Source organism: Camelus dromedarius, chromosome 2, assembly GCF_036321535.1.
Source record: "Camelus dromedarius isolate mCamDro1 chromosome 2, mCamDro1.pat, whole genome shotgun sequence".
NCBI lineage: Eukaryota > Metazoa > Chordata > Mammalia > Artiodactyla > Camelidae > Camelus > Camelus dromedarius.
In genome coordinates, this window is record NC_087437.1 from 117,915,722 (window position 1) to 117,941,380 (window position 25,659).

The window sequence follows — 25,659 nt, forward strand, 5'->3', positions numbered from 1 at the left end:
CTTGATGTTGAGTTGTATTAGCTTTTGTATATTTTGGATATTAATCCCTTATCATGTAACTTCTTTTTCATTTCTGATTTTATTGATTTGGGCCCTCTCCCTTTTTTTTTTTTGATAAGTCTGGCTAAAGGTTTATCAGTTTTGCTTATATCCTCCCTTTGTCTGTGTGTGCCTGTAGGTCTGAAGTGAGTCTTGCAGGCAGCATATACCTGAGTCTTTTCTTATCCACTGGGCCACTCAATGTCTTTTGATTAGAGGTGGTCAATTTACATTTAAAGAAATTATTGATAGGTATATATTTATTGCCATTTTGTTCACTGTTTTCTGGTTGTTTTGTTCTTTTTTGTTCCTTTCTTCTTTTCATGCTTGCTTCCCTTGTGATTTGATGACTATCTTTAGTGTTATGTTTGGTTTGCTTTCTCTTTATCTGTTTACCTATTACAGATTTCAGTTTGTGGTTATCATGGTGTGTGTGTGTGTGTGTGTGTGTGTGTGTGTGTGTGTATGCATATGATTATTTTAAGTTGACGATCTCTTAAGCTGGAACACATTCTAACAACCTTGCAGTTTTACCTCCTCCTGTTTAACATATTTGACTTTATCTTTTACATCTTTCTGTTTTCTGTATCCCCAGCCACGTATTGTGGGTATAAGTGACCTTGTTGCTTTCATCTTTTAACCTGTTTACTGGCTTGATAAGTAGTTGATCTACTGCCTTTACCGTACGTTTGCCTTTACAAACGAGTTTTCTCCTTTCATAATTTTCATATTTGCAGGTGTGGTCTATTCTCTTTTGCTTAGAGAAATCCCTTTTTCATTCCTTGTAAAATATGTTTAGTGGTGCCTTAAATCTTTTAGCTTTTGCTTGTCTGTAAACCTCTCTATCTCACCTTCGTAGAGTATTCTTGGTTTCTTTCCTTTCATCACTTTAAATGTATCATTCCACTCCTTTCTGGCCTGCAAAGTTTCTGCTGTAAAGTCAGCTGACATTCTTATGGGAGTTTCTTTGTACTTAACTGTTCCCTTTCCCTAGCTATGTTGAAGATTCTTGCTTTATCTTTAATTTTTGCCCTTTTAATTGCAGTCTGTCTTGGTGTGGCTCTGTGATTCATCTTGTTTGGGACTCTCTGTGCTTCCTGGACCTGGATATGTGTTTACTTTCTCTAGATTGGGACGTTTTCAGCTATTATTCCTTCAAATAAATGGTCTTCCTCTTTCTCTCTTCTCCTGGAAGCCCTATCATGACAAAGTTAGTATGCTTGATGCTGTCCCAGAGGTCTCTTAAGCTCTCTTCATTTTTAAATTCTTTTTTCTTTTTTCAGCTTAGCTTCAGTGATTTCCACTGTCTCCCAGTTCGCTGATCTGTTCCCCTGTATCATCTAATCTACTGCTGATTCCTTCAGTGTGTTGTCATTTCGGGTGCTGTGTTCTTTAGCCCTGTTCGGCTCTTCTTCACATTTTCTAGCTCTTTGTTAGACTTCCCTAGGGGCTCATCCATTCTGCTCTTGAGTTTGCTGAGCATCTTTATGATCATTATCTTTAGCTCCTTATTAGTAGATTGTTACCCCCACTTCACTTAGTTCTTTTTCTGGGACTTTATCTTGTACTTTTGTTTGCAATATATTCATCAGGTGCTTCATTTTGCCTAATTCTCTGTTTCTGTTCCTATGTGTTAGGTAGGTCAGTTACATTTCCTGATCTTGGGAAAGTGGCCTTATGTAGGAGACGTCCTGTGGGTCCCAGCAGCATGCTCCTCTGGTCACCAGAGCTGTATACTCTAAGAGGCCTCCCCTGTGTGGGCTGCGTGGGCCCTCTGCTGTGCTGGGGCTGACTGCTGTGGGCGCACTGGGAGGCAGGGTCAGATCGCAACCTGGCTGGCTGGCAAGCCCTACCTCGTACAGAGCCTGCTGCCCCCCTGGTGGGTGGGTTTGGGTCTCCATGCAGCTGGCTGCTAGCCTTGGGGGCGGGGTAAGCTTCCAGCAGTAAGACGCAAAAGGGAGAACTCTAAAATGGCATTTGCCAGCACTAGTGTCCGTGTGGTAGAATGAGGTCTGCTGCCACCAGCATCTGTACCCCAGGGGGAGTCCCATGTGCCTGCTGCCTCTGCAGGAGGGTCTCCAAGATCAGCAAGTGGGTCTCATCCAGGTTCCTTTCAAATTACGGCCTCTCGCAGGTCTCAGTGGGTGAGCCCTGTAAGAGTCCTACTTAGCCCTCCAGCTCTACGGTCTCATTCCTCCAGCACGAACTATCTCCTCCCTCAATTACTTCATTAAGACTTCTGTGACAGAAGCCATCAGAGTTATGTGTCACATGCAATGGAATCTCTTTTGGAGCCTTTTGATTACGTGTGATTGACCGCTTCCTTCTCCTCACAACTATCAAGTGCACCTTCAACCCCAGATGTTCGGTCTTACTCTGTCTCTCCTCTTCTGCTGTGTCTAAGTGTGTGATACTCCCTCATTAGGTTATGCTCTGATGCCCCTCACTTCTCCTCACAAATGCTCACGAGGCTATTGGACTCCCACCACTTCCATGGTGACCCAGTGGTCATGAGTCCTGCTGCCTGTGTTTTTGAAACATCAGTGAGAACATCATTCTTAAAATTTTTTAAGTAAATAAATAAATAATAACCCTAGGTTTAAGAAAAGCAAATACTCCTTTCCAACTCTGAGAGTTAAACCAGTACTAATTTAGAGTAGAGATACACAAGGTTATCTTTCTGGGTTTCTCACTTTTTTTTTTAAAGGTTTTCTCTTTCTTTTCAGGTTTCTCTTTAGAGAAGGATGAGCTCCCGGATTATCATCACTTGGCTCACTTTTTTTTTGGGATGGAGAAATGATTATTTGCTTTTTTTGTGAAGTCCAAATTAATCTTATATCCAGCTCCATCACACCCCCTGAAGCCTTCTCCTTTCTTGTCTCAATATTGTCATGAAGCTCCCCTTCAATGCAAGCAAGACCTTTCCTTGGTTATTCTGAACAAGTAGACCATTGTGCTGTCATTAAAGCTGCTACAGAGTAGATGGCAGATGCCATCCACTTTCTAATTCATCTTCTCTACAGTTTTTTCTTAACTGAGCATATTTTCACTGCTGAGTACTCTTGCCCTTAACAGAGCCAACAAGACGTAACTGTAACACAAGGGATAAAGTAACACTTGACTTGAAAAAGAACAGGTAAAGAAAAAGCGCTTTCAGGCTCAGAGGGTAAATCACTTACTTCTGACTTACGTTGTGCCACACCTTAAAAGACAGGTGGGTGTTGCCTGTTTTAAAGACTTAAATAGGGAGGAGGAACCCAGGCAGAGCGCTATGAAGAGCAGTAAGTGGCTGTTCCGAGGGCAATGTTTTAACTGCCCCAACGTTTAACAACTTCCCATCACTTCTTCCTCACAAAACATCACTATAATTGAAATAGATATTCATCACATGGATCAATTTAGGGCAAAGGTCATATATTTTGCACTTGATTTCTAGTACTGAGATGGTCATGTCATGCTTTTCAACTGCTGCATGAAGTGCTAATGCATCACTGTGTGAATGGATTGCTGATTTGTTCACAGATGGGCCAAAAGCAAGTAGACTGCAGAGACTGTGTGCAAGGTCAGTATTTTCTCAACGTCGAAGTCTCATTAACAAGGGCACAAAACTGATGTATTTATCAGAGTGGAATAAACTGCTCTGGGGTTTCCTTCACTTGAGAATAATCCTGGAAGGGGGTGAGAGGGTGTGAACATTCCCTTAACTTTAAATGTGGACAATCTCCCTGCTGCTGTTAGACACAGTATAGAAGAGCAGGTGGTGTGTTCTGTGTGCCTCTGTTCTGCCCCCTCAGAGCTGTGGGTGGTCTGAAGCATCATGAAGCTGGCTGCTGTTGCCAGTGACAGAAGATACAAATTATACAAGGAAGCATTGTCAATAAAATAGAAATCATATTGGGTCAAAGGAACTCAGAATTCTACAAAATGTAAAATTACTTCATTTGGAATATCTATTTTTGCATTGTATTATATTGTATTATATCAGTATTTAGTACTTTAAAAAATCTCACGTTGCTGAAATGTTTTGGGAAAAAAAAAGGCTTCATTTTAGTCATGAATTCTATAATTTTGATTACGTCCTCCCTGGGGAACTAACAAAGGAAAACAGAAATAGGAAGCACACTCTTGATGAGTTTTTACCTGATACAAAAAGTCTAGCGCTGTTACTCTGCCTCGTCTCCCCGGTGTATCTGTGCCGCGTGATACAGCGGTAGTTATACAATCCATCTTCATTCTGTACATCTTTAATATACAAGGCTCCCGTGGATGTGATGAGAAATCTAGATCCTGAAACAGAAGGAAATAGTTACCCAATTAAAATAGAACAAAAGCAACCCAGTGATATAAACAAAGTCACTGCAGAGTGTTTCTTTATGTGAAGGAAACTCACGCTAAGGCAAATAATAGGTGTACGTGTTCAGTAAGGATTCAAGCTATATTAATTTTTCAACTATCCTAAATTAGGAGTTTTAGTAAGTGTGCTACACAATAAATCATATCCTTGTAAAACCCAATCTCATGAATTAATTTTTCAGGTCATGGATTTATTTAACACCAACAAAGCTGACGTATAATTGGTATGTAGCTGATTTAGCAGATTTTCTTTGATCATCGCTTTTCTCTTAGAATGTGACAAATTAAAGGAATATTAACTTCCAGTTGTAAGTTCCTACCTCAGGTAAGTATAAACTTTTGCCTCAATTTGAAGTATTTCAATAAAAACACAAAAATGTTAGATTATAAAGCAATAAAATACTCCACGAACTTCCAGGAAAGATGGTCTTATCTTCTCAGTAATAACCAACACCTACCTCCATATTCTAAGATAAAGATCAATTCCGCCTATATTCAATGTTTTAGAGAATCCTGATATTTCCTAATTACTACTCAATTAATGATGACAACATTTTCACCTTGGGGAGAAAAAGTCATACTCAGCCGTTTCTCCTTCATATCAGCGCAGGACACAATGTGCTCACTATGACCTGTGATTTTTGCCTGGACATCTCTAGTTGTACAGAAATGGCCAACATTAAGAGATCAAATACCAGTGTTACTTGAAGAAGAATAAAGAGGATTTTTCCTTTGAAAATGTAAATATCTAAAGGTAATTTTTCACTGTTCAATTATAATTTGATGATAAATCAAATAAAAGCAGCCCAGGTGAGTTGTAGCACCTACATCGTAGGTAACTCAAAATACTTTCTGCCACTGTTAGACTTTTCCTATTTCCTATGGAATTTCCTATGGAATATTCCTGCATCTGATGCAATTCTACTGGAAAGATAACGTGATTTTTGTCTCTTTGGGAAAAGACTAAATTGCCAAAAATTCACCTCCTTTTATTGTTTGTTTTCCTTAGGTTCATTTGAAACATCCTTTGGTTTATTTTCATCAGAATTTGCCAGGAGTCTTGACTTCATTAATTTTAGGTCTCAGATATTTAGGTTGTGAACACAGTTCTTACAGCCCTGTTATTTCTTGTAAGAACTATATTCCATTCATAGATCAGATGCTCAGATAAGATAAAAATGGCTTATTATTCTTACATAATACAAAAACAATTCAATAGACATGAATAACTGAAAAATCATAAAACAAATACTGATCTAGCATAAGCTTTTCAAAAGAACACCAGTTAATTACTAAAGTATATAAAATATCTTTAAGTAATAAATTTACTTTTTAAATAATTATACTTAGTTACTTATTTTAAAATAGGCTACAAATATGCTAAATATTAGAATAGCTGCAAAAGTGAATGCTTTTTCTAGATATTTTTGCTTTATCTTTTCCTCCAAAAGAAACTAAAAATACCTTTACCACTTGTCATATGTCATCATATGCCAAGCATTTCTTACCAGTATATATTGTAATTGAAACAGTTTTCTCCTTTCATATATTTTGCATACTTACATAATGCTGTAATAGCCAGTTCCTTTAAAGTGCAGAGTGATAGACAGAAAAGAAGGACAGAAAACATACTGTATTAACACCTGTCACCTCTCTAACATGGAGCATCTTCATGAGAATTGGCAGGCCATCAGCAGTGGTGGAATGTGAGTGACAGCATCCGTGCCCCATTTTTCACAAGTGTCCAGAGATGCACAGCACAGGGTTGCAGCCGCAGCCTACACTCAGGACTGCTCATCCCTGCCAGGGCTCCAGTCTTGGGGCACATTTAATTTAATCACTCACATTGCTCCTGTAATATCTGACTTCTTTTTACCCACTTAGCATGCTAAATAAGACTCTCTTAAGACCTGCTGTTTCAGGAGGAGAGGGTATATAGCTCAGTGGTAGAGCATGTGGTTAGAATGCATGGGGTCCTGGGTTCAATCCCTAGTACCTCCACTAAATAAATAAATAAATCTAATTACTCCAAAAAAAAAAAAACCCTAAAATAAAATAAATCGATTAAGAAAGACGTTGTTTCAGAGAAATGTAAACCTTGTTTGTCTTAAACATCTTCTGAAATATTCACAGGAAGGCAGAAGGAGTTGACTGAATTTCTGTACTAATTTCAATGATCTCTGTCCAGCTCTTCATTTCTCCCTGAAACCCATCCTCAAACTGATCAGCATTTTAAAATCTAAAATAAGGACAAAGAATAGAAGCCTTTGATTAGGAGAGGACAACAAAGACCTAGGGTCTCTGGGTTCAGCCTGAACTCCCAAGATACGTGGAATTCTCAGGACAATGAGCACAGCAAAGCCAGGAGAACATCTTGACTCTGTGGTGACAGGGACCCTGCGAACCACTCCCCAACTTGCCCCTGCACCCCTCTCCACGCCAGTGTCATGCAACAGAGAACTACCCGGTGTGGAAAGATGTAAACAAGGCCCCAAGAGTAGCTGCATACACCCCAGGGAGGGGCTGTGGGGGGAACAGGGTCATGTAGACAATGTCATCAGAAATCCCTTCTGCAGTAGAAAGAAGCTGGGTTGAAACTAGGTGGAGAGATAAAGCATAGACAGACAGAGAGAGGGAGCAGATGAAGACTCAGGGACATCCTCCATCATCATCATGAAGCTGTGTGAGTAAGAACATTCCTTGGCATATTAGTCAACATCTGAACCCAAGACACATATTCTGAAGTTTTCCAAATGAGTCGTTCCTACCCTCATATGATGTCCCCAGAATGTCCTTCTGTTCCTATCTCTACAATACAGCCTGAATGGTCCACTTCGGTCTTGGCGGCACCACCGAGGTCTGAGGATCCCCGCCTTCTAACAAACAGTCTCCACTCCTGCTCCTTTTCAGCCCATTCTCCACTCAACACCCACGCAGACCCTTCAGTGTCTTGACGGAGTCCCGCTAGACCGAATTATTCATGGTGGACACGGTGGTTCAGGTTTGGCCATCTCTCTCTCTGAGAGTCCTTCATCTGCTCTCTCCCTCCGTCCTGCCCCGGCCACACTCTATTCTTTTAGTCGCTCTACCTGCAGGGCCCTGAACCCCAATATTTCCCTGGCTGGCACCATCCTCTGACCTCAGTTCCTGAATCAATGTTCCAGCAATGTCAGCCCACACGAACCACATCATGGTCACTCATGCTCAGAGCACTTGATTTTATTACATCTGTGTGAAGTTACCCTGCATGCGTCTGAGATTGCTTTAACATTTCTCCCCTCCGACTAGAACAGCAGGAGCTTGATTTGTCATCTCTATGACACAGAGCAGTGCCTGGCTATGCTATTTGAAAATATTTGTTAAAGAGATGGGTGGATGAAACACTTTATCATGACTTGTATACAAAATGTCTCTTCTTAAGTCTGGGTAAAAAAAAAGCAAGCTAAAACTCTTCTTTTTAGATCTCAACATGAAATCTCCGTATGTATAACACATAAAGAGTCTCCCCCACCCAGGAATGGCTATAATGTATTCTTACATGAAAAACGAGCACGCTTAAGATTTTGATGTTAATTATGCTTTCATTATGCTCTCTGGCTTTTTCCCGCACAGCTGAGCTGTTAGATCTACAATAAGGACCACATTGTTTTCAGGAAGATTTTAAAAGCATATCTGATTTTTCATTAGTCAGAAACATATCTTTGGGCTCTTTTTTTTGGCTATTGCAATCTCAACTGAGTTAATAATAATTAAAAGAACAGACGGTTCTTTTAATAAGATGCCAAATGGCAGCACAACACAGTGAGACTCCTATCAGCTGTGCCTGCCACCTCCAATCGACATCCGTGCTGTGTAACGAAACTGTGCTTTCTCTTAAGCAGTTTTCATAACAGTTTCTGAAAAATTAGAGGAACACAAGATTGAAATCTAAGCTCTAAGTATATGGCACTAGAAGTGAGGTGAGCCTCTGAATGGATCTTATGTTTTTATTTTGAAAGTTAAATTAGCAGTAACTAAAATAGAAGTGGAACTAGAAAAGGATATATATGCATATAAAAGATAAGGATATGTACATATATATACACATAGATAATCCATGATAAAACTTTAAAGCCATCAGTTTCTCTTGATTTGGATGTAGATTGGAATTTAACTCATTTCAGTGGTTCTGAGCTGCGTCTATTCTGTGATGTGATGGGTGGGTGCCTATCCGTAATTGGATGTAGGCATGAAGGAGCCATGGATACTTCTTGAGCAATTCAGTGGCCTGATAAAAATTATGGTTTTAAAACATTACGTGGAGAGCCTCACATACGAGAGAGAAAGGAGTAGGCCCTCACAGTAAGATGTCTCACCAGTTGTTAACGGGTTGAACTGTGTTCCCTCCAAGAATCGTAAGTTGAGTTCTAAACCCCAGGACCTCAGAATGTGACCTTATTTGGAAACAGGGTCACTGCAGATGTCATTAGTTAAGATGCGGTCATCCCGGAGTAGAGTGCGCCCTAATCCAATGGCATGGTTGTCCTTATAAAACAAGAGGAGATGTAGACACAGAGACATCTGGCTATTAATCCTAATCCTAATCAGAGCCGATAGGTATTCTGTGCTTACTGTGAGCCACCACTGCTCTAAATGCCATACGTTTTGACCCATTTAGTTCTTAACAACAACCTACAGGCAGGAACTATTATTATTCCCATTTTTACAGACGAGAAAAGTGAGGAACAGAGGTTAAGCGACTGCATATGTTCACACAAGTAGACGCATCCAGGCCAGGACGACATCCTGGTGTTTAAGCTGAGAGCTCAGGCCCTTATCCACTGTGCTCTCTGGCCCGGGCCACACCAGAGGGGAGACGGGAAGGCCTGGGCAGAGCAGAGGAACAACTGTAGGAACAAAAGTGACTTGCACAGAAACATATTTACACTGAAGGAGCAACAAAAACTGGCTGGGGAGAGAAGCACTCCAAGTACTGAGTCTGAAGGGCCCCTGGGGTTAGGACAGCACTGACGGAGCAGAGAGCTTGGGCGAGGATGTCTCTGTTTTGGGGGAGACAGGAGTTCAGCCCTGAACATGCTGGGTCCTTAGGGTGGATGACAGAAGTGGAGCTGGAGACAGAACTTTGGGAATCAAGCTGTGATGTCGAGGAATCACTTATGGGAACCAATGCCCAGGAATCCCCTGGGGCGGGAGTAAGGGAAGAGGCCAGAGAAAGACAGCAAGAGAGCGGAGAGCAGAGGCCCAGGAGGCGTGGAGCTCTAAACCCGGTGTGCTGGGGGGGCGGGGGGAGGACTTCAGAAAAGGATAACGCAAACATCTCAGTTCCGTGTCTTCCTGTCAGTATAACCAAGAACACAAATAGAGCCTAACAGAGCCTCAGTTTCCTTACTGTACAATGGAGCAATAGTACCATCTTGGGAATATTGTGGGATTAAATAAGAATGTTCATGTAAGTCTCTGCTAGAGAAAGGCACACTAGAATAGCTGTAATCTGAAATAAAATATAATAGTAAAATATCCAACTTGCTAGGTCAATAAAAATATTAAATACCTAGGCATAAACAGCTAGTAATATAGAAAATGAGTTTAAAGAAGACTACCAATCATTACCAAAGGGAATAATGGAAGCCCTGGATAAACAGCAAAGCAGATCAAATCCCAGGATTAGACAGCTTGAAATTGAAAAAAAGTCAATTTTTCATAAATGAAATTATTTTTAATTGATTTATGATCAGAATTTATGTACAGTTTTACCAAATCAATGCAGATTAAAACAAAATGCTATTTTTCATACAGAAAATTAGAAAAAATTAAAATATTTGATAGTATGTAGTCTTGACTAGGGTGTGGGGAAGTGAATACCTACTGGTAAGTGTGTAAACTGGTGAAGCCTTTTGCTCTTTGGTGGGTAATCTATGAGCCTATTTTACATGTAAGAATTGCATACATTTTGATCTGGCCTGTCCCCTTCAAAGCCTATCCGACGGGGACATTCATACACGTGCACAGATCAATGTATGCACAAGTAGCCCACTGCAGCATTGTTTAAGAAATGAAAAACTGAAAACGAGTCCAATTGCCAATCAAGGGTGAACACATTAATAATTAGGGTGTATCCATATTATGTAGCCATTTAAAAGTAAGTTAAATCTAGGATACTCCATGGAAAGATCTCCAAGACATAACATACAGTAATTACAGAACATTATATAATGTCATACACAAAAGACAATGAATGTGTGCACACGTGTGTGTGTGTGGGGGGGATTTCCGTATATATGTGAACAGATATCTGCCAAAACGTTAACTGTATTTGCTTCTAAAGCCATGAGTGGATTAGGAGAAGGGAAGGGGGAATTACATGTTCCATTTCATAGTCTCCTGTACTTGAATACCCTAAAAGTGCACTACTTGTGCAGATGAAATTTACTTTGAAGAAAGTGTCAGTATGTGGTGAGCATATGGACCGGACGCAGCAGGTGTAGCCCAAACTCACATGAGCCGCATGGCAGAGGGGAAGGAGACAAGTCTCCAATAGTATTTATGTTGAGAGCAAATGTGTCAAAAGACAGACTTTCGTTTTGCTTGGTTTTCAACCCGATCACATATGTGCCTGCTCACAACCAGAAGGAGAGGCTTTCAATACTTACCCTGGTCTTTGTAATCCTTCCCCTCCAAGCACCTAACCCCAGTGCCTACGCCATCATCTAGAGGAGCTCCCGGTCTTCCTGAACTATGTTGTGACACACGACTTCACAGCTACCCGCTTTCGGTCTGCTCAGTTGTGTCAGTGTTAGCGCTGCCTTCCCCAGAGGACAGCAGCCTGTCCAAATACAAGGTGATCGCATGTTTGCCTTTCTTACCTGATGCTTCCCTGACCTGGTATGATGCTGAATGAAGTGCCTGATGATATACATTGAATTTTCCCCGAAAAAAAAAAAAAATAGCCTCAGTACAACAAGGCATACTACCATTGGGGCCTGCCATATTTATGAAAATATCAAGATATCTAAGAGACAGAAAATTCCTGAAGCCCCAGCTTGGACTTTGAGCTGCTTGGAAGCCCACTTGGCCGGAAAGGGTGAGGTTACCTCTGCACATGGGGCAGGAGGTTGGACTTGATCTGCAGAGTGATTTGGCAGATAGATGTCTAAATTCTCCCAAAGCAATCTCACTCAGACATTTTCCTCATGTAAATAAAATTCTCTCAGTGGAATTCTCCTGCAGTTAAATTAGGCTCAATTATACACTGCTAATTTAAGCCTCGGTGCTCCATTCCGACTGTATACCTAATTACCCCATTTAGGCTGTTAATGATCAGATCAGCTCTTGAGCAGATATTTGAGTCTGTCATTAATCTTTCCTCTAGTTAGATTTCTAGTTCTTTAAAAAACTAAATCCTTGGAAAGGACAGAATTTTGTTTTTAAAGATATTATTTCAAGGAATTTTTTTAAAGAGCCAAAGAAACTTATAAAACTTGAGTTGTATCTATTCATGTATATGATGAACAAAAAGAGTTTTGGCCCCTGACCTCTAGGAGCAAGTATTTTAGTTGGAGAGAGAGAAAAAATTAGAAAATAGACCAAAATTTTTTTTTTAATAAACTGTGAAAAAAATGTTAAAAAAATACACTGTGAAAAGTGCTTGTAAGAGGATTAAGCCAAGATGGTTGAATCCAGATGGAGAACTGCTGTGTAGACGTGGGTGTTGGGAGGCAGGGTTTCTGTGGAGGGCGCATTTCGGACAGAGCACAGTGGATGAGAAGAGCAGGGCTGCGAAACAAAAAGAGAGAAAATGTGCAGAAGTCCTGAGTGCAGCGGCCTGGATGCCAGGATGAGGCAAAGGGACGTGGTCAAAGGTAGCTCCCCCATTTTGGGGAGGTGCTGACTGGCTGGAGAAGGACGCCTTTGCTGGGAAAGAGACTTGGATGGGGTGTTGGTTGTCCGTGGGTGACATATTTTGAACTTCTGGGATCAAAAGTGGCCCCTTGTAGATTGTAGGAAACATAAGGAGAAGAACGTCGTGGAGTCTGCTTGCTGTGTCAGGTTAACTAATCCTTAGAAGAAGTGTATCAACACTATTTCCTGTCCCCCGAGATCTCTGATTTTGAGGCTGAAAGGGAATTCATATTTCATGCTGATCATGTGTCCCGGTTGAGGTAGGTGCTGATTAAAAGGCAACAAGTTCAAAAAGGAAAAGAAAGTGAAGAAAGAACAAAGCCCCACACTTGGATCCTCAATGATTGCGCTTTTCCTGTCTTTTATGTTACAGACCCACTTGGAATTGAAGACCCTGGGCTTACTGGTGAAACGCAGTGAAAATTAATCATAAGGAAAGTCTGTCTGATGCAGATGACAGATGGTTATGGGAAAGAACGTAGAAAAACAGGAACCATTAAGAATGAAATAGACACTACATTGTGGCCACTTAATATCATGGGGTAATGGTTTTTCACGTGGTAGGGAATGACCTATTAATGGGTTGTGAAATCAATTTCACGGACTGTAACTTTACTTTTAAAAAATAAAGTAGAGTAGATAGAACGAATCAGCGTGCCTCACAAACAGTCGGTTAAATACTCATGAAGGCTTTGTTTTAGTTCTAATGTGCCTGTGCAGGGTCGTGTGTGTCAGACAAAGAAAGGCAAATCACATATGACATCACTTATATGCAGACTATAAAAAAAAGATACAAATGAACTTTTTAAAAAGCAGAAACAGACTCCTAGACTTAGAAAACAAACTTATGGTTACCAAAGGGGAAAGGTTGAAGGAGGGATAAACTAGGAGTTGGGGATTAATAGATATACACTATTATAAATAAAATAGATAAACAACAAGGACCTACTGTACAGCACAGGGAACTATATTCAATATGTCATAATAACCCAGAGTGGAAAAGAACCTGAAAAAAATATATGTATGCATATGTGTAACTGAATTACTTTGCTGTACACCTGAGACTAACACAACATTGTTAACCAATTATGTTTTAATTAAAAAGACTTACATAAATATCTTACCATTTACTATGGAAAAACTTGTTTTTTCCACCCAATGTTATGTGTTCTTAAGTTTTATCCATGTTGCTATAGAGAAATCTAGTCCATTCTTTTTAATAGAAATATAGTATCATTCTGTATAAACATAACTCACTCTAACAACTGCAACGGACCTTACTCGGCATATGAGTTTTTCCAGTTTTTTTCACTGCTGTAAATTTAGCATACAGAACAGTTCCGGGCACATACATACCAGTTATTTATCAAATATCTATCAAATGAACGAATGAATCCATTCATTCCACTACTGATGGACCTTAAGACTGATGTCAATAGTCCACTATTGCAATAACAAAAAAAGGTTCTTCAAACTTTGACACGATTTCCTCGGCCCAGATGAGAGAGTTTCACTAGCATGTCTACCTAGATCTGTAATCACTGGGTTGAGAGGTTTTGTGTTTTCCATTTTCCTGGGTCCTCTGCAACGCTATGCACCTCCCGACGGCCTGGTGTGACGCACTGTTGGTGTGGGTCCCTGCTCTGGCTGGGTGACCGATGCTCACGAGACCACTGAAGACAGGGTCAGGGCACTGGCTGCTGCTTTGCAATGCCTCTGCCTCTTCAACTGTAGCTTTGTCTTTTCTTCAAAAGCATTAGACACATTTAAAAAAATTGATGAATCTTCATCAGAAAGATGAAGTTGAGTTATTCCAAATAATGAAATAATTCTAAGTATAAAAAAGGGGTAAAATGATTCACAGCCAGTGACAGGGGCCACTTTGGGCTGTTGGGGTACTGCCATCAATATTGTCTCAGAGCCCTAAAGCAGAGTCCCTTTCCGCCAAGAGTTGGCAGCAGTAACAATAAGCTCAAGGTGGCTCTAGCCTGGACCATCACACCCCGAGTGCCACAGGTAAACGTTAATGCACGTCGCTGTGTAAAAGCAATACCACGCTCCATTAATCACACCTGCTGCCGTGTAATAGCCTTGTAGATCTTACCACGGTGCTGCTTTTATTTCGTTTTGCCTCGGGCCACCTCCCAGGCAAATATAAAAGAAATAAGGCTTTTGAAAAGGAATAAACACTTGAATAAAACATACATACTTCTCATTGCAAAGCAACCCTTAATGGGTTTTGTAACCTCCTTAGGAAAATTAAAAGGACCCTAAGTCTTTCTGCAGATTTTCAGATTCTGAGACTTTGGTTAAAGGCAATTTTAAAGGCTGTTTCTGACACTTACTGTGAATATGAATGATTGTTATTCACTGCAGAAGGACTGGCGTGGTGCTGAGGACTCCGTGGTCAGGCATTTGAGGGGCTGCCCACACCCGGCCACTGTGGGGAGAGCGCTTGGCACCCCGCTGGTCTGTCTGAGGCCCAGAGGACACGGCTGAACACATGTGTGGTGTGGGTGATGCTCTCAGAAATTAAATAGTGAATTCCTGAGGATTTGCGCCACCTTAATACTTCCTCATTAATGACACATGATTCTTGCTTTGTTAATCTATAACCACTTCCTATGTTTACTCCTTCTGAGGCTCTGATAGAAACTGGTGATCAGCAAAATTCTATTTTCCCAGGTACCTTGTCAAATTACTTTTCAATTTAAAGGGTAAGCAATTATTCTTCTCAATTCCACCTACATTTCTTTTTCATTATTATTTTAATTGCAGTTTTATTATACAACCATCTAATGGATTTTCTTTTAGAATACTGAGGAAAAACTCCTCCTTGAATTGATTTTTGGGTATTTCTGTCATGAAAATGGTTTATTTGGAATCTTATTTTCCTTTTTTCTCAAATAGTTTAATATGGTTAATAAGTCAAATGTGCACTGGAGAAGCTTTCATTTCTGACAATATAAAGGTTGATTATTATGAAATACTTCCTGGTATAAAAAGTTAAATTCTGGATAAGTATAATAAATACACATTTAAATAAATAGCAGAGTTCTCAAACGAGGAAAATCCTTGGGGTTCTATAATGAAGAGGGAATTGAACACTTAGAGCAAAAAGTGTGGCCACAGTTGCTATGGGACATTTTCTCTTCTAGGAAGAAATGAGGAAAGAAGAGAGAAGATTTTAGGCCTACACAAATTGAGGAAACCTCTACAGAAAACGGTAAACTCACTGAAGGGATAGACCAAAAAAAAAAAAAAAAATCTTAGCAAACACCCATGCCTGTTCCTGCCTAAGCTTTGGGTAAAAAATATGTCTAACCATAGTACGTACTAGCCTTCTCAAGTTTGGTGTTTAGATTTACCCTCTGCCGGGTCTAAGAAACCTCATGCCAAGATATTAACATACAGTGACTCAGTTTCCAAGAGTGTCTTGCAGAAGCAAAGGCAAATTTTCCCTGGAGGACTGAGCCTCCAGGATGTCTACAGATAAAGCCCCAATCCTTCCTTCCAATCTGAGCTCCCAGTCCCAAACCACTGAACATATAGGGAACAGATTACCATAAAAGTCAGAAAAAACAAGAGAGACTTCAGATAATGAAACAACTGAATATAGATTATTCAATAAATATTTTTGAAATGTTTGCAGAAAAAGAAAAGTGAATCAAGAACAAGATAAAGGAACAGACTGGTGTCAGAAAAAAAGATAAATCAGATAAAGAATGAAATAGAATGTGCAGGAGTAAAAAAAAAAATAACCCTTGATATAAATATTTAGATTAAACACCATTGGGGAGATTAGTACACAGTAAAATAAATCTAAAGGAATTAGTACCCAGATTATTGCTTAAAGAGAAAAAGAAACATAAACACGAGAGAGAATAAAGACAGACGAGGGATGCAGATCATATGGCCAATGACAATTTCAGGAAGAGAAAGTAGAAAAAAGTGGCAGACAAACAATATTTGGAGGAAAAATCTGAAAATTTGTGAGGATTTGATAAAAACTGAGAGTTTGCCCATAACAGGCTCTCCTCTGGAACTAAAAGACGTGCATCAGGAAAAGCAAGTGTATTCAAGGATGGAATGATTAACAAAGAAGCTGGTATGACTGCAGAACTCTAAGCAAATAATGACTGGATATACTGATTATAATAATGACTAGTATGACAGGCATGAAAAAATAAGACATCTCCAGAACACTGGACAGCAACAGCCTTTAAGGTGGGAGGGATGTCATAGGAGGCAGGGTATTCTGAGGTCCCGTGTTACCCAGCGTGCGGTAGGTCAGTGATGTTGTATCTGTACTTGGAGAAAAGCAATCTCTCTAGTACAGTTATGATACTGACCCACAAATTCCATTTCACTCAGGTCTTCATTGAGCAGGCACCTACTTACTATTTGAGAATCCAGACCATGCGCCTTATAGCTTACAAAGGGGTTTTATGAATCATCATAGAAAACTACGGGAATAAAGGCCATTTTAAGACCTTCCATTTTCCACTGATTAGTCAGGCTGTGTTTGAAAATATTTGATAAAATTCTAAGCATTGTCAACTTTACATTTTGAGAATTATGTCCAGTCTTACTAAAAACTATTAGAAATGATTACTAGGGGAACAGGGGTGGGAAGTGATAAATTTGGGAGTTTGAGATTTGCAAATGTTAACCACTATATATAAAAATAGATAAAAAATAAATTTCTTCTGTGTAGCACAGGGAATATATTCAACATCTTGTAATAACCTTTAATGAAAAAGAATATGAAAAAGAATATATGTATCCAAATGCATGTACATTTCTTGTGCACCAAAAATCGACACATTGTAACTGACTACACTTCAATTAAAAAAAAAAGTTTAACATTTGGAACAATGACAAGAAAGTAAACACAAATAAAGAATAAAACCTATTAGAATGCATTCCAATGCTAATGAAGTACTGGAGTATTGTTGTATGAATTCACTGCTCTAGGGTAAAGTAAATCTTGCTTTTTTTTTAAATTCCCCACATCTTCTTCCCACATTTTCCCACCGAGTAACTGTTTCTAAATTCCATGTAGAACATTCATTTTCGATTGGCTTCTATGAGCGATTCTCACAGTGTAACATGGTGCACATTCAGAAATCCCATACAACATGGTAAACTTACTTTTCCTTTCAATCTAACTCAACACGTATTTAATAAAGGGAGGATACTTCTTTATAAAGGACAAATAAAAATTCCTTGTTTTAAGATAACTTGCTCTCTTCTTGAGAGAGTATGAAAGGGTTTTCTCCAACATACATTTTACTCATTTTGATCTCTTCTGATAAATTATTCTCACATCATGCTGAGAAAACTTCCACTTGTCATTTGAGCAAGGATGTGATAAAGTCATTGTAAATGTCTAGCATTGAAGCCATTTTTCTTTCATTTCTTGCTATTAAATTTTAATTAGAGAATATCCTTTTAAAATAACCAATATTTTATGAGGAGAAGTAGCATAAATGAGGGCCAAAAGGAAAAAGCTAATGTCATAAAAAAGACATCTGATGAATGAGCACCACTTTTTCTCTGGTCCATTCCAAACTGAATCACTGTATATGACAAAAACTGAAAAGGGTTACACCAAATTGGTGCTGAATTTCCATCATAGATCTTTAAGCATGCATTCATACTTTCCAAGTACATTTACAAAATTTTTTTTGTTGAATTCCCCAAATCATTTTAACTACATGAACCAAGTTGATGAGGATTCAACCATCAAAAAAAAAAAAAAATCTTGAATCTAGAGAAATCTAGATTCAACTGACTTACAGTAATGAAAGGAGTTATAAAGCATACCCTCAATTCTTGTTCTAAAAAGAAAATATAACCTGTTATAATCACTGGATGGATAAGCACATCCCCAACTTTTTTGCCTGCACTGTTTCCCATTCAGTGGTCACTGCACACATTGTCACAATGCTCACTTGTTGTGTAAGAGGAAACTTGAGGAGAGACATTTCGTGAGACTGTGGGGTGGAGAACGTGCATGCAGCTGAGGGAAAGGACAATACATGGGAGTGAATGGCTCCTTGGAGGAGGACAGATGTGTGACCACTGTCTTGGGGATCATCATTACACAGTACTGAGAATCAACCCCAAGTGTCATCACATGTCCACGTGTTCATCATGTGGCTCTCCCTCCTGTTCCCATGAAAACCTCTCGGAGAGGAAGTCATCGTATGTGGGAGGGAGAGGCTGATGTCATCCCAGTTTAGTTTTGTCTAATCAAGTTTTTTGACTTCTCTTGCCCAGTTTCATATTCAAACCTTCTCAGCAGGTGTGTGAGCCTAATCTCAAAATTCAGTCAAAAACTCAATTCTTGTTCTTTTTTTCCCTCCACTGCACACAAGTAAAGACCTGGAGTCTGTCAGTCATCTGTTAGACAGAAACAATTTTAGAAGGATCTGTAATAGTCAACCAAGAGATGACAATCTTGGTTTTTGAATGGACAGGAACAAAAACAAAGGACTTGAATAATTCATGGCAAGAAGATGGAAGATCTGTGAAGAGTTGATTGCCATTGAAACTTGTTTTGTGTTTTACCCTTGGCTTCATCTTTCAATGTGGCATCTGTATTAGTTCTTAGGGCTGCCATAAAAAAAAAAGTATATATAAAAAAAAACACAAACTAGGTGGCTTAAACCACAGAAATGTCTTCTCTCACATTTCTGGAGGCCAGAAGTATGAAACCAGGTTAGTGGCAGGGCCATACTCCCTTGAAAGCCTCCAGGCAGGGCTCCTTCCTTTCTTATTCCAACTCCTGCGAGCCCCGAGCATTCCTTGGCTTCTGTTCACATAGCTCGAACTCTGCCTCTTCACATGGCCTGTCCTCTCTAAATCTGTGTCCAGATTTCCCTTTTGTTATAAGGATGCAGTCGTATTGGATTAAGGGCCCCATACTCGTGTCTCACCTCATCTTCATTTAACTAATCACATCTGTAACAGTCTATCTCCAAGTAAGGTCACATTCTGAGGCACTGAGGGTGAGGGCTTTAATGTGTCATTTTAGGGGACACGATTTAACCTATAACAACAACTCAAAGCAGTTCATCCTCTGCCTTCATGAAGAATGAGTTTAAAATAAGAGTGAGCAAACTCAACCTACAGTTCTTTGCAAGGGAAGAGAGGTGGGGAGAGAGTTTCTCCTAAGAGAATGGCTTTATTATGAAGAAAGATTTCAAGGTATATAACATTTCACATCAGATGAGTTAGGTGTGTGAAATCACTGTACTCTGGGACCCCTCCAAGGAGCACCAGTCACCTGAGCAGCCACTGCCAGGTAAGCTGTGTTCATACACAGGTGTAGAGGCTCTTACCCTTGGTAGACCTTGTGGCTGTTAGAATGGGTGTCGATGTTCATTTACCCACTCAGATGAGCTTTACATAAGAAGCCAATTCTATACTTAAAATCTATAGGTGCATAAACACAAAACACAGAAATCTTGAGGGAAATAATTTTAGGCAATATGCCCACCTCCTCTTTGAGATAAAAATGTCACAGTTATTAACACCAATTATAAGCCAAGAGTGCAGATCAGTGAGAACATGAAAGAACTCTCGACTTGCTCTAATCAAATGAAATAACGTGCCTGCAAGAGATTTAAAAGTACAACTACAAAGCATTCTCATTTTTCTTCCTTTGGGGAAAAACACTTTTAATTTTGTCAGCTCGGACTGACAGGTATCCTTCTTTGCAAGTTTGCACCCACCATGGAGTCTCCTCTAGGCAAGCATAAGTACAATGTCAATGACATGACCTCTCCAGACGGCCCACTCCATATGAACTGGTGCAGGGAGGTGTCCTCCACTGTGTCCCACACAGCATTAGCCATGTTCACTCAATAAATCCTTGCTTACTGACAATGTCTGGAGAAGTATATAATCCCACTGCTTTTCTTGGAAATTCCTTACCATAAAAATTTGAAGAACGTTTAGCCCTATAACATTACTTTGAGTAGAGTGTGTTACAACGACGCGCAGAGACTAGGAGCTGGAACGTGGCTGTGGCTCATCTCGGATGAAAGGAACTTGACTAGCCCCTTCGCTCTTGCCCTCCCGGGCAGCAGCAGGTGTGTAGAGCAGCGGTGGGCTTGGGGCTGCGGGAGCTAATACGCATTAAACAACCACCTGAGGTTGAGTCTTCACTTCTTTATCGTTCTTTTCAGGAGCATTGTTTTACTCCAGTCATTGTCTCCGCGGTCATTCTACACATCCTCATCCAACAGCCCATACGTTTCTCAAATCCCATACCTGAACACTCAATGAAGGAGATAAAGTCCTGAGTAACTAGTCTTCTGTGCGTCCTAAGTAGGTAAGCTTATCAATTCCACTTTGTAAAGAAACCCTCCTGTGATACATAGTTATAGCATTTATCAAGACTCTAAAAATCATTTAGTGCCCTAGTGTGGACTACAAAGGAACAACTTTTTAAAATTAATTTATTTTTTAATTTTTTTAAATTAAATTATAGTCAGTTACAATGTGTCAATTTTTGGTGTATAGCCCAATGAACAACATTTGGTAAGCATTTGGAAAATGCAAATACCTATAAACCACCCTCAGATGATCAGATCAGAGGTTCATCTATAAGTCATATGCTTCCTAAAACAAAATATGTATGTGTGTGTGTATCTGTCTTAAGCATCCCTCAGAATCACAAACAAGGATAAAACACAAATTCATACAACAGCCTAAACTCCAGGATGGAGAATGTGCTACATCTCTTTGATTTGGGGGGAAGACGAGCCACGTGTGAGACAGAGAACCCTCTGGGCCTGCTCTGAACACTGAGTGCCCTCCCTTGGTTTCTGCCAAGCTCTATGAGATCCAACTGAAGAGATGCTTTCCACAAAGGACCAAACAGCAACATCATAGGGAATATAACTTCAGAAGCAAGGGTTATGACTCAGCGAGGTTCTTTAAACCGCGATGCAGGTAAAAAGATAAAGCAAGCACACACATGATTAGCACTCCCAGAGGCTTCTGTTCATAAGACAGTATCAATTTTAGGTGAGCCGAATTTAACAATGAAAAAATATTTTAAAAATACAAACATTCAAAAGATAGTAAAATCTACCACTCCTAAAACAAGCATTAAAAGAGCCATGAGGTGATAAATATGTACAGAACTGAACATTCATGCATTGGGTGATAAACGTCACTCAAACTCTGCTTCCTTTTGTCCAATATAAGCCTGCATTTAATGCACACGGAGTGCACATCGATGACGTTCTCTACGTCGACTCCACACTGAGACCACCAGAGTCTTCTTGGGTGAAAGGTTTAGAAGGCCTTCAAATCTAAAGAGTTCAAAATCAGAGAAATACAGCCTAGAGAACACACTGATTTCCCAACCCCGCCCACTTCTCAAAGCCACGTCCAAAGAACCTGGTATATACTCCTCACCAGCCGAAGATCTTTCAGGACCTGAGCACGCAGCCTCAGCACAGAGCAGCACTCAGTGAACATTAGTTATAAGAAAAGTGACAAATTAATGAATTTCTACCAAGAAGTGAAGTGGTATTTAAAACATGAAAAGACACATTCCAAGCCCTTGGCAGTTTATATTTTATAGGAGGAGAAAATACAAAGAAAACTCTACCTGAAGAATAACTATTAAATGTATACGTTTATCAGCATATATTTAAAGATTCCAGCCTGTAGAAATCCATATTTTCATTTTTATAAGATTTTTTAAATGACTTTAATGACAAATAGAATTTGGCACAGTGTGAAAATTCTGAAAAACACATAAATGTAGAAGAATAAAATGTAAATCCTTCATAATTCCATGACCAAGACACAAGAGCTGTCTGACGAAGAACTGACCACTATTAACATATTTTTGTATTTACTTCTATTAATTTTTCTACATATATATGCATGTACATTCATATAACTGATACTACATTGTTATTTAAATAGCTTTGCATTCAGTTTATTTTACTCAGTATTTTTATTATGTGTATATTCAATGGATATTATATGACTGTTACTGAATCATGAATGACTTCCTGTCACTAAAATGCTTTAATACACCATTTTAATACTGTGCAATAATCCATTGAGTAGATACACAATAATTTAATTAACCTATCTACTCCTGGGTGCTTCTAATATTTCACTATTATAATTAAAATAAAATAACATAAAAGTCTCTTATAGATCTTTATCTGTATTTCTAATTATTTCTTTACCTAGGTCCCTAAAGTAAAGTTTCTGGGCTCAAACCTATACTTTTTAAAGAAAGACATTAAACTGATGAGTTTTTAGAATAGTTAAGACGTAAGTTCCACAACGTCGCTGTTGGGTGGTTGAACACAAAGGCAATCTGCTTGGCATCTAAATACAGCCGTGGACCCACACTGTCCCCTTCACTCAAAGTGTTTATGAACATAAGGGGAGACAAAGAGAAAGCAGTGATTTTCATTGATTACTGCATTCCAGGCATTTTGCATATCTCCTCATTTAATTCCCCCAACACTCTCCCGAGTTGAATGAGGGTCTGAGGTTCAGTACAGTCACATGACTTGAGACTAAGGTCACGTAACACAGGTTTGCCCAACTGCCAAGGCCACACTCTTGCCACTAGGCCAAACAACATGGCTCTTAATAGTTAAGATGAACAAATGGTAGATCATGGATCTGTACCTCCCTTGATGCCCCAGACAGTATCCCAACCACTTCCAGAGCCTGGAACAAAAGTATCTGAGAAGAGGGCTTTTTGCTTCTAAGTCAGCCCAGCAGGGAAACCAGAAGGAGGTGAAGATGCACGTTGAGCAATCCAAACAAAGCCCCTGCTCACAGAGAGATACTTCCAGAAGAGGCAGCAAAGATGAGGGCCAAGCCTTCTTTCCCGAGGAGGGAGGATGGGGGAGCCTCTACCTTATGCTGAACTTTTGAAAAAAGGGATGAATTTCACCCAAAGCACAGGGGAGAGGAGGATTTTCAACAGAACTATAGGACCGAAGGTGCACAAGTTCATACTTGGAGGGGTGTGTGTGTGTGTGTGTAATTGGGGAGCACTAGGAAGAATTAGGATTGAAAGATATGTCGTCCTAGATGGGAGAAGAGTTTAAAAATCAGTGAACCCCAGGATCTTTTATATACATGTTATATACATAACTTACTTCTCCAAGGGACCCTACTACAAATTTAAAAGAAGTAAGATAATTTTTTACATGGTTAAATTGGCATGGGGGCAGCAAGAAGGATGTTTATTATCATAATTGATATGAGTATTACTGAGTCCAGTTAGTTTAATTTGCCAAAAGACTTGCAAGATTTTTATGAAAACTCTAACTCCAATAAGAAATGGCAGTTTATGATATTTGAACTTCATCCTTTTTTTCCCTTTCGTGGCTGGTTCCAGAAATAATTGGATGTGGCTCTGTATTTTTAACTTGAGAAGAGGCTACTCTGGGATGTTCTTTTTATTATATTTTTATTTTTATTTTAATGAAAAAGAATGAAAGTCAGATTTGAAGACAAGAAATTTTTCTCTTCAAAGGTCAGATCTATTTTTATTTCAGATTTTTTTTTTTGATCAAAAATTCAGCATCTTTGGTATCTGGCTTTAAAATGAAGCAAGTTTTTCTACCTGGAGATTGTAACATTTTCGTCTGTTTTAAGTTGAAAGGGTTGACAGCAATTTGTAAGTTCATATTTTAGGACCACTGAAATTAGGTAGATTGGTATAATAACACAATTTAGAGATGTCTGTGTAGATTCCAAAGTTGCCTTTGCAAAGCATTTCTCTTTGCTTTCTTTTTCTTAAATCACAAAATTTTAAAAAACAAAGAAACTCAGAAATACTGAGATCTTGCTATTAGTTTTCTTTTCTCTTTGTATAAGTGAACACAAAGAAAACAGACAATAAGGCAGTTCTACAAAAGAAGCACTCTCTACAGAGAAAATTCTGTTAAGGTTTCTTGGTGCCTGCAGTTCATTTTTATTTTATTTTATTTTATCAGTTTTGTTTTTTGCCCAGGGGCCCTCCTGCGGAACAGGTTGGGTGGGGGGTATTGGCATTTACTGTGTGATTGACTGTGTGTCCTGTTTATTTGCCAAGTCTTGTTAAAAGTCCCTGAAATCACTGCATATCTTGGCCCTTTCCCTCGATCAGCCATCAATTCAGAATGTCCAACCTGATTACCAGGACTCTTGCTGAAGCCCCTTCTAAGCCATTAGCGGAGAGAAAGCTGTGTCTTGGTGCCTGTGTGGATGTAAATGTAGCTCATCAAGGTTTCCAACTCCAGGGCAACTCACTACGCTTCAGAACAGCACCGACAGTGCTGACTTCCTAAATCAAGGGAGCATTTACAATTTCAAATTTTAACTTAATAGAAGGATTTTGTTTATTTCTGTCTTCATTGCTACTATATCACATCAAAAAACAATTTTAATTCAAATTCTAAAATATTTAGTTCACAAAAATATGTTAAAAGGATGTTTACAGGAAACAACCGTGTGACAAAATTTCACTGACTATCACCCATAACAAGAGACTAGATAAAAGAGATTCTTCACAATTTTGCCAACTTTCCAAACAAATTCTAACCTTGGGAATTAGCTAAATTTAGTTAGATCAGATTTAGCACTCATTAATACATTATGCTAAGAATGATTTCCAAAAACAACGATGATGTTGATTTGTTGTGGTGGTTTCAGTTGAGTGAGGAGGGAGACTGCCAGGTGGAAAATACACTTGTTTGGAGCAACTTACATTCTCTGTCCCCTGGGAAGTTCCAGAACTGGGCGCTCATCAAGTGTAAAACACTCAACTTGAAATGGCCACAGACACTCACGTGAGGAAAACACTGGTGAATGAAGGGCCCTAAATACTGCTACTGCTGTTTCCACCACTGGCGCGTTATTCTACCCCTTCGTGAGGGCAGCTGCAGTATTAGCGGCTCTCCGCTTCTACAGCAAGTCAGTTTACAAGGCAGTGTCACCACAGGACCTCACTGAGGACACTGCATTCAGCTGCCTGTTGCCAAAAACACTTGTTTGAATTCCCTGGTACTGGGGCTACCGGCAGCCTACAGAATCCTTGCCCTCTGGGCTCTTACACACCTGGGGCGACGTGTCACTTACATTTAGCATTTTAAGAAGTGACTCATTTTAATGGCCGCTCAGTGCTTCTGAGCAAAGTGTAGCGGTTACCCCAAAGTTCAGGGTTGCCTTAAACTTGATCTTATCCCACATCCTAACCTACAACCTATACCTTTTTTTCAGTTGGCTACAAATGGCCCTTCGTTCTCACTATTCATTTCCTCTTCCTAACATGTCAGAACACTACCAGCTATTCATCCCGTGTTTAAAACAGTGAATCAC

General features: G+C 39.5%; 1 protein-coding gene across 1 annotated transcript in view; it reads right to left on the minus strand.

Annotated features, from left to right (window-relative positions):
• Positions 1-25,659, minus strand: part of DSCAM (DS cell adhesion molecule) — a 664,041-nt gene that overhangs the window by 262,772 nt on the left and 375,610 nt on the right. The window contains exon 5 of the mRNA XM_064477198.1: positions 4,180-4,326. Coding sequence (XP_064333268.1) covers positions 4,180-4,326 — 147 coding nt within the window. The remainder of the gene's footprint in view (positions 1-4,179; positions 4,327-25,659) is intronic.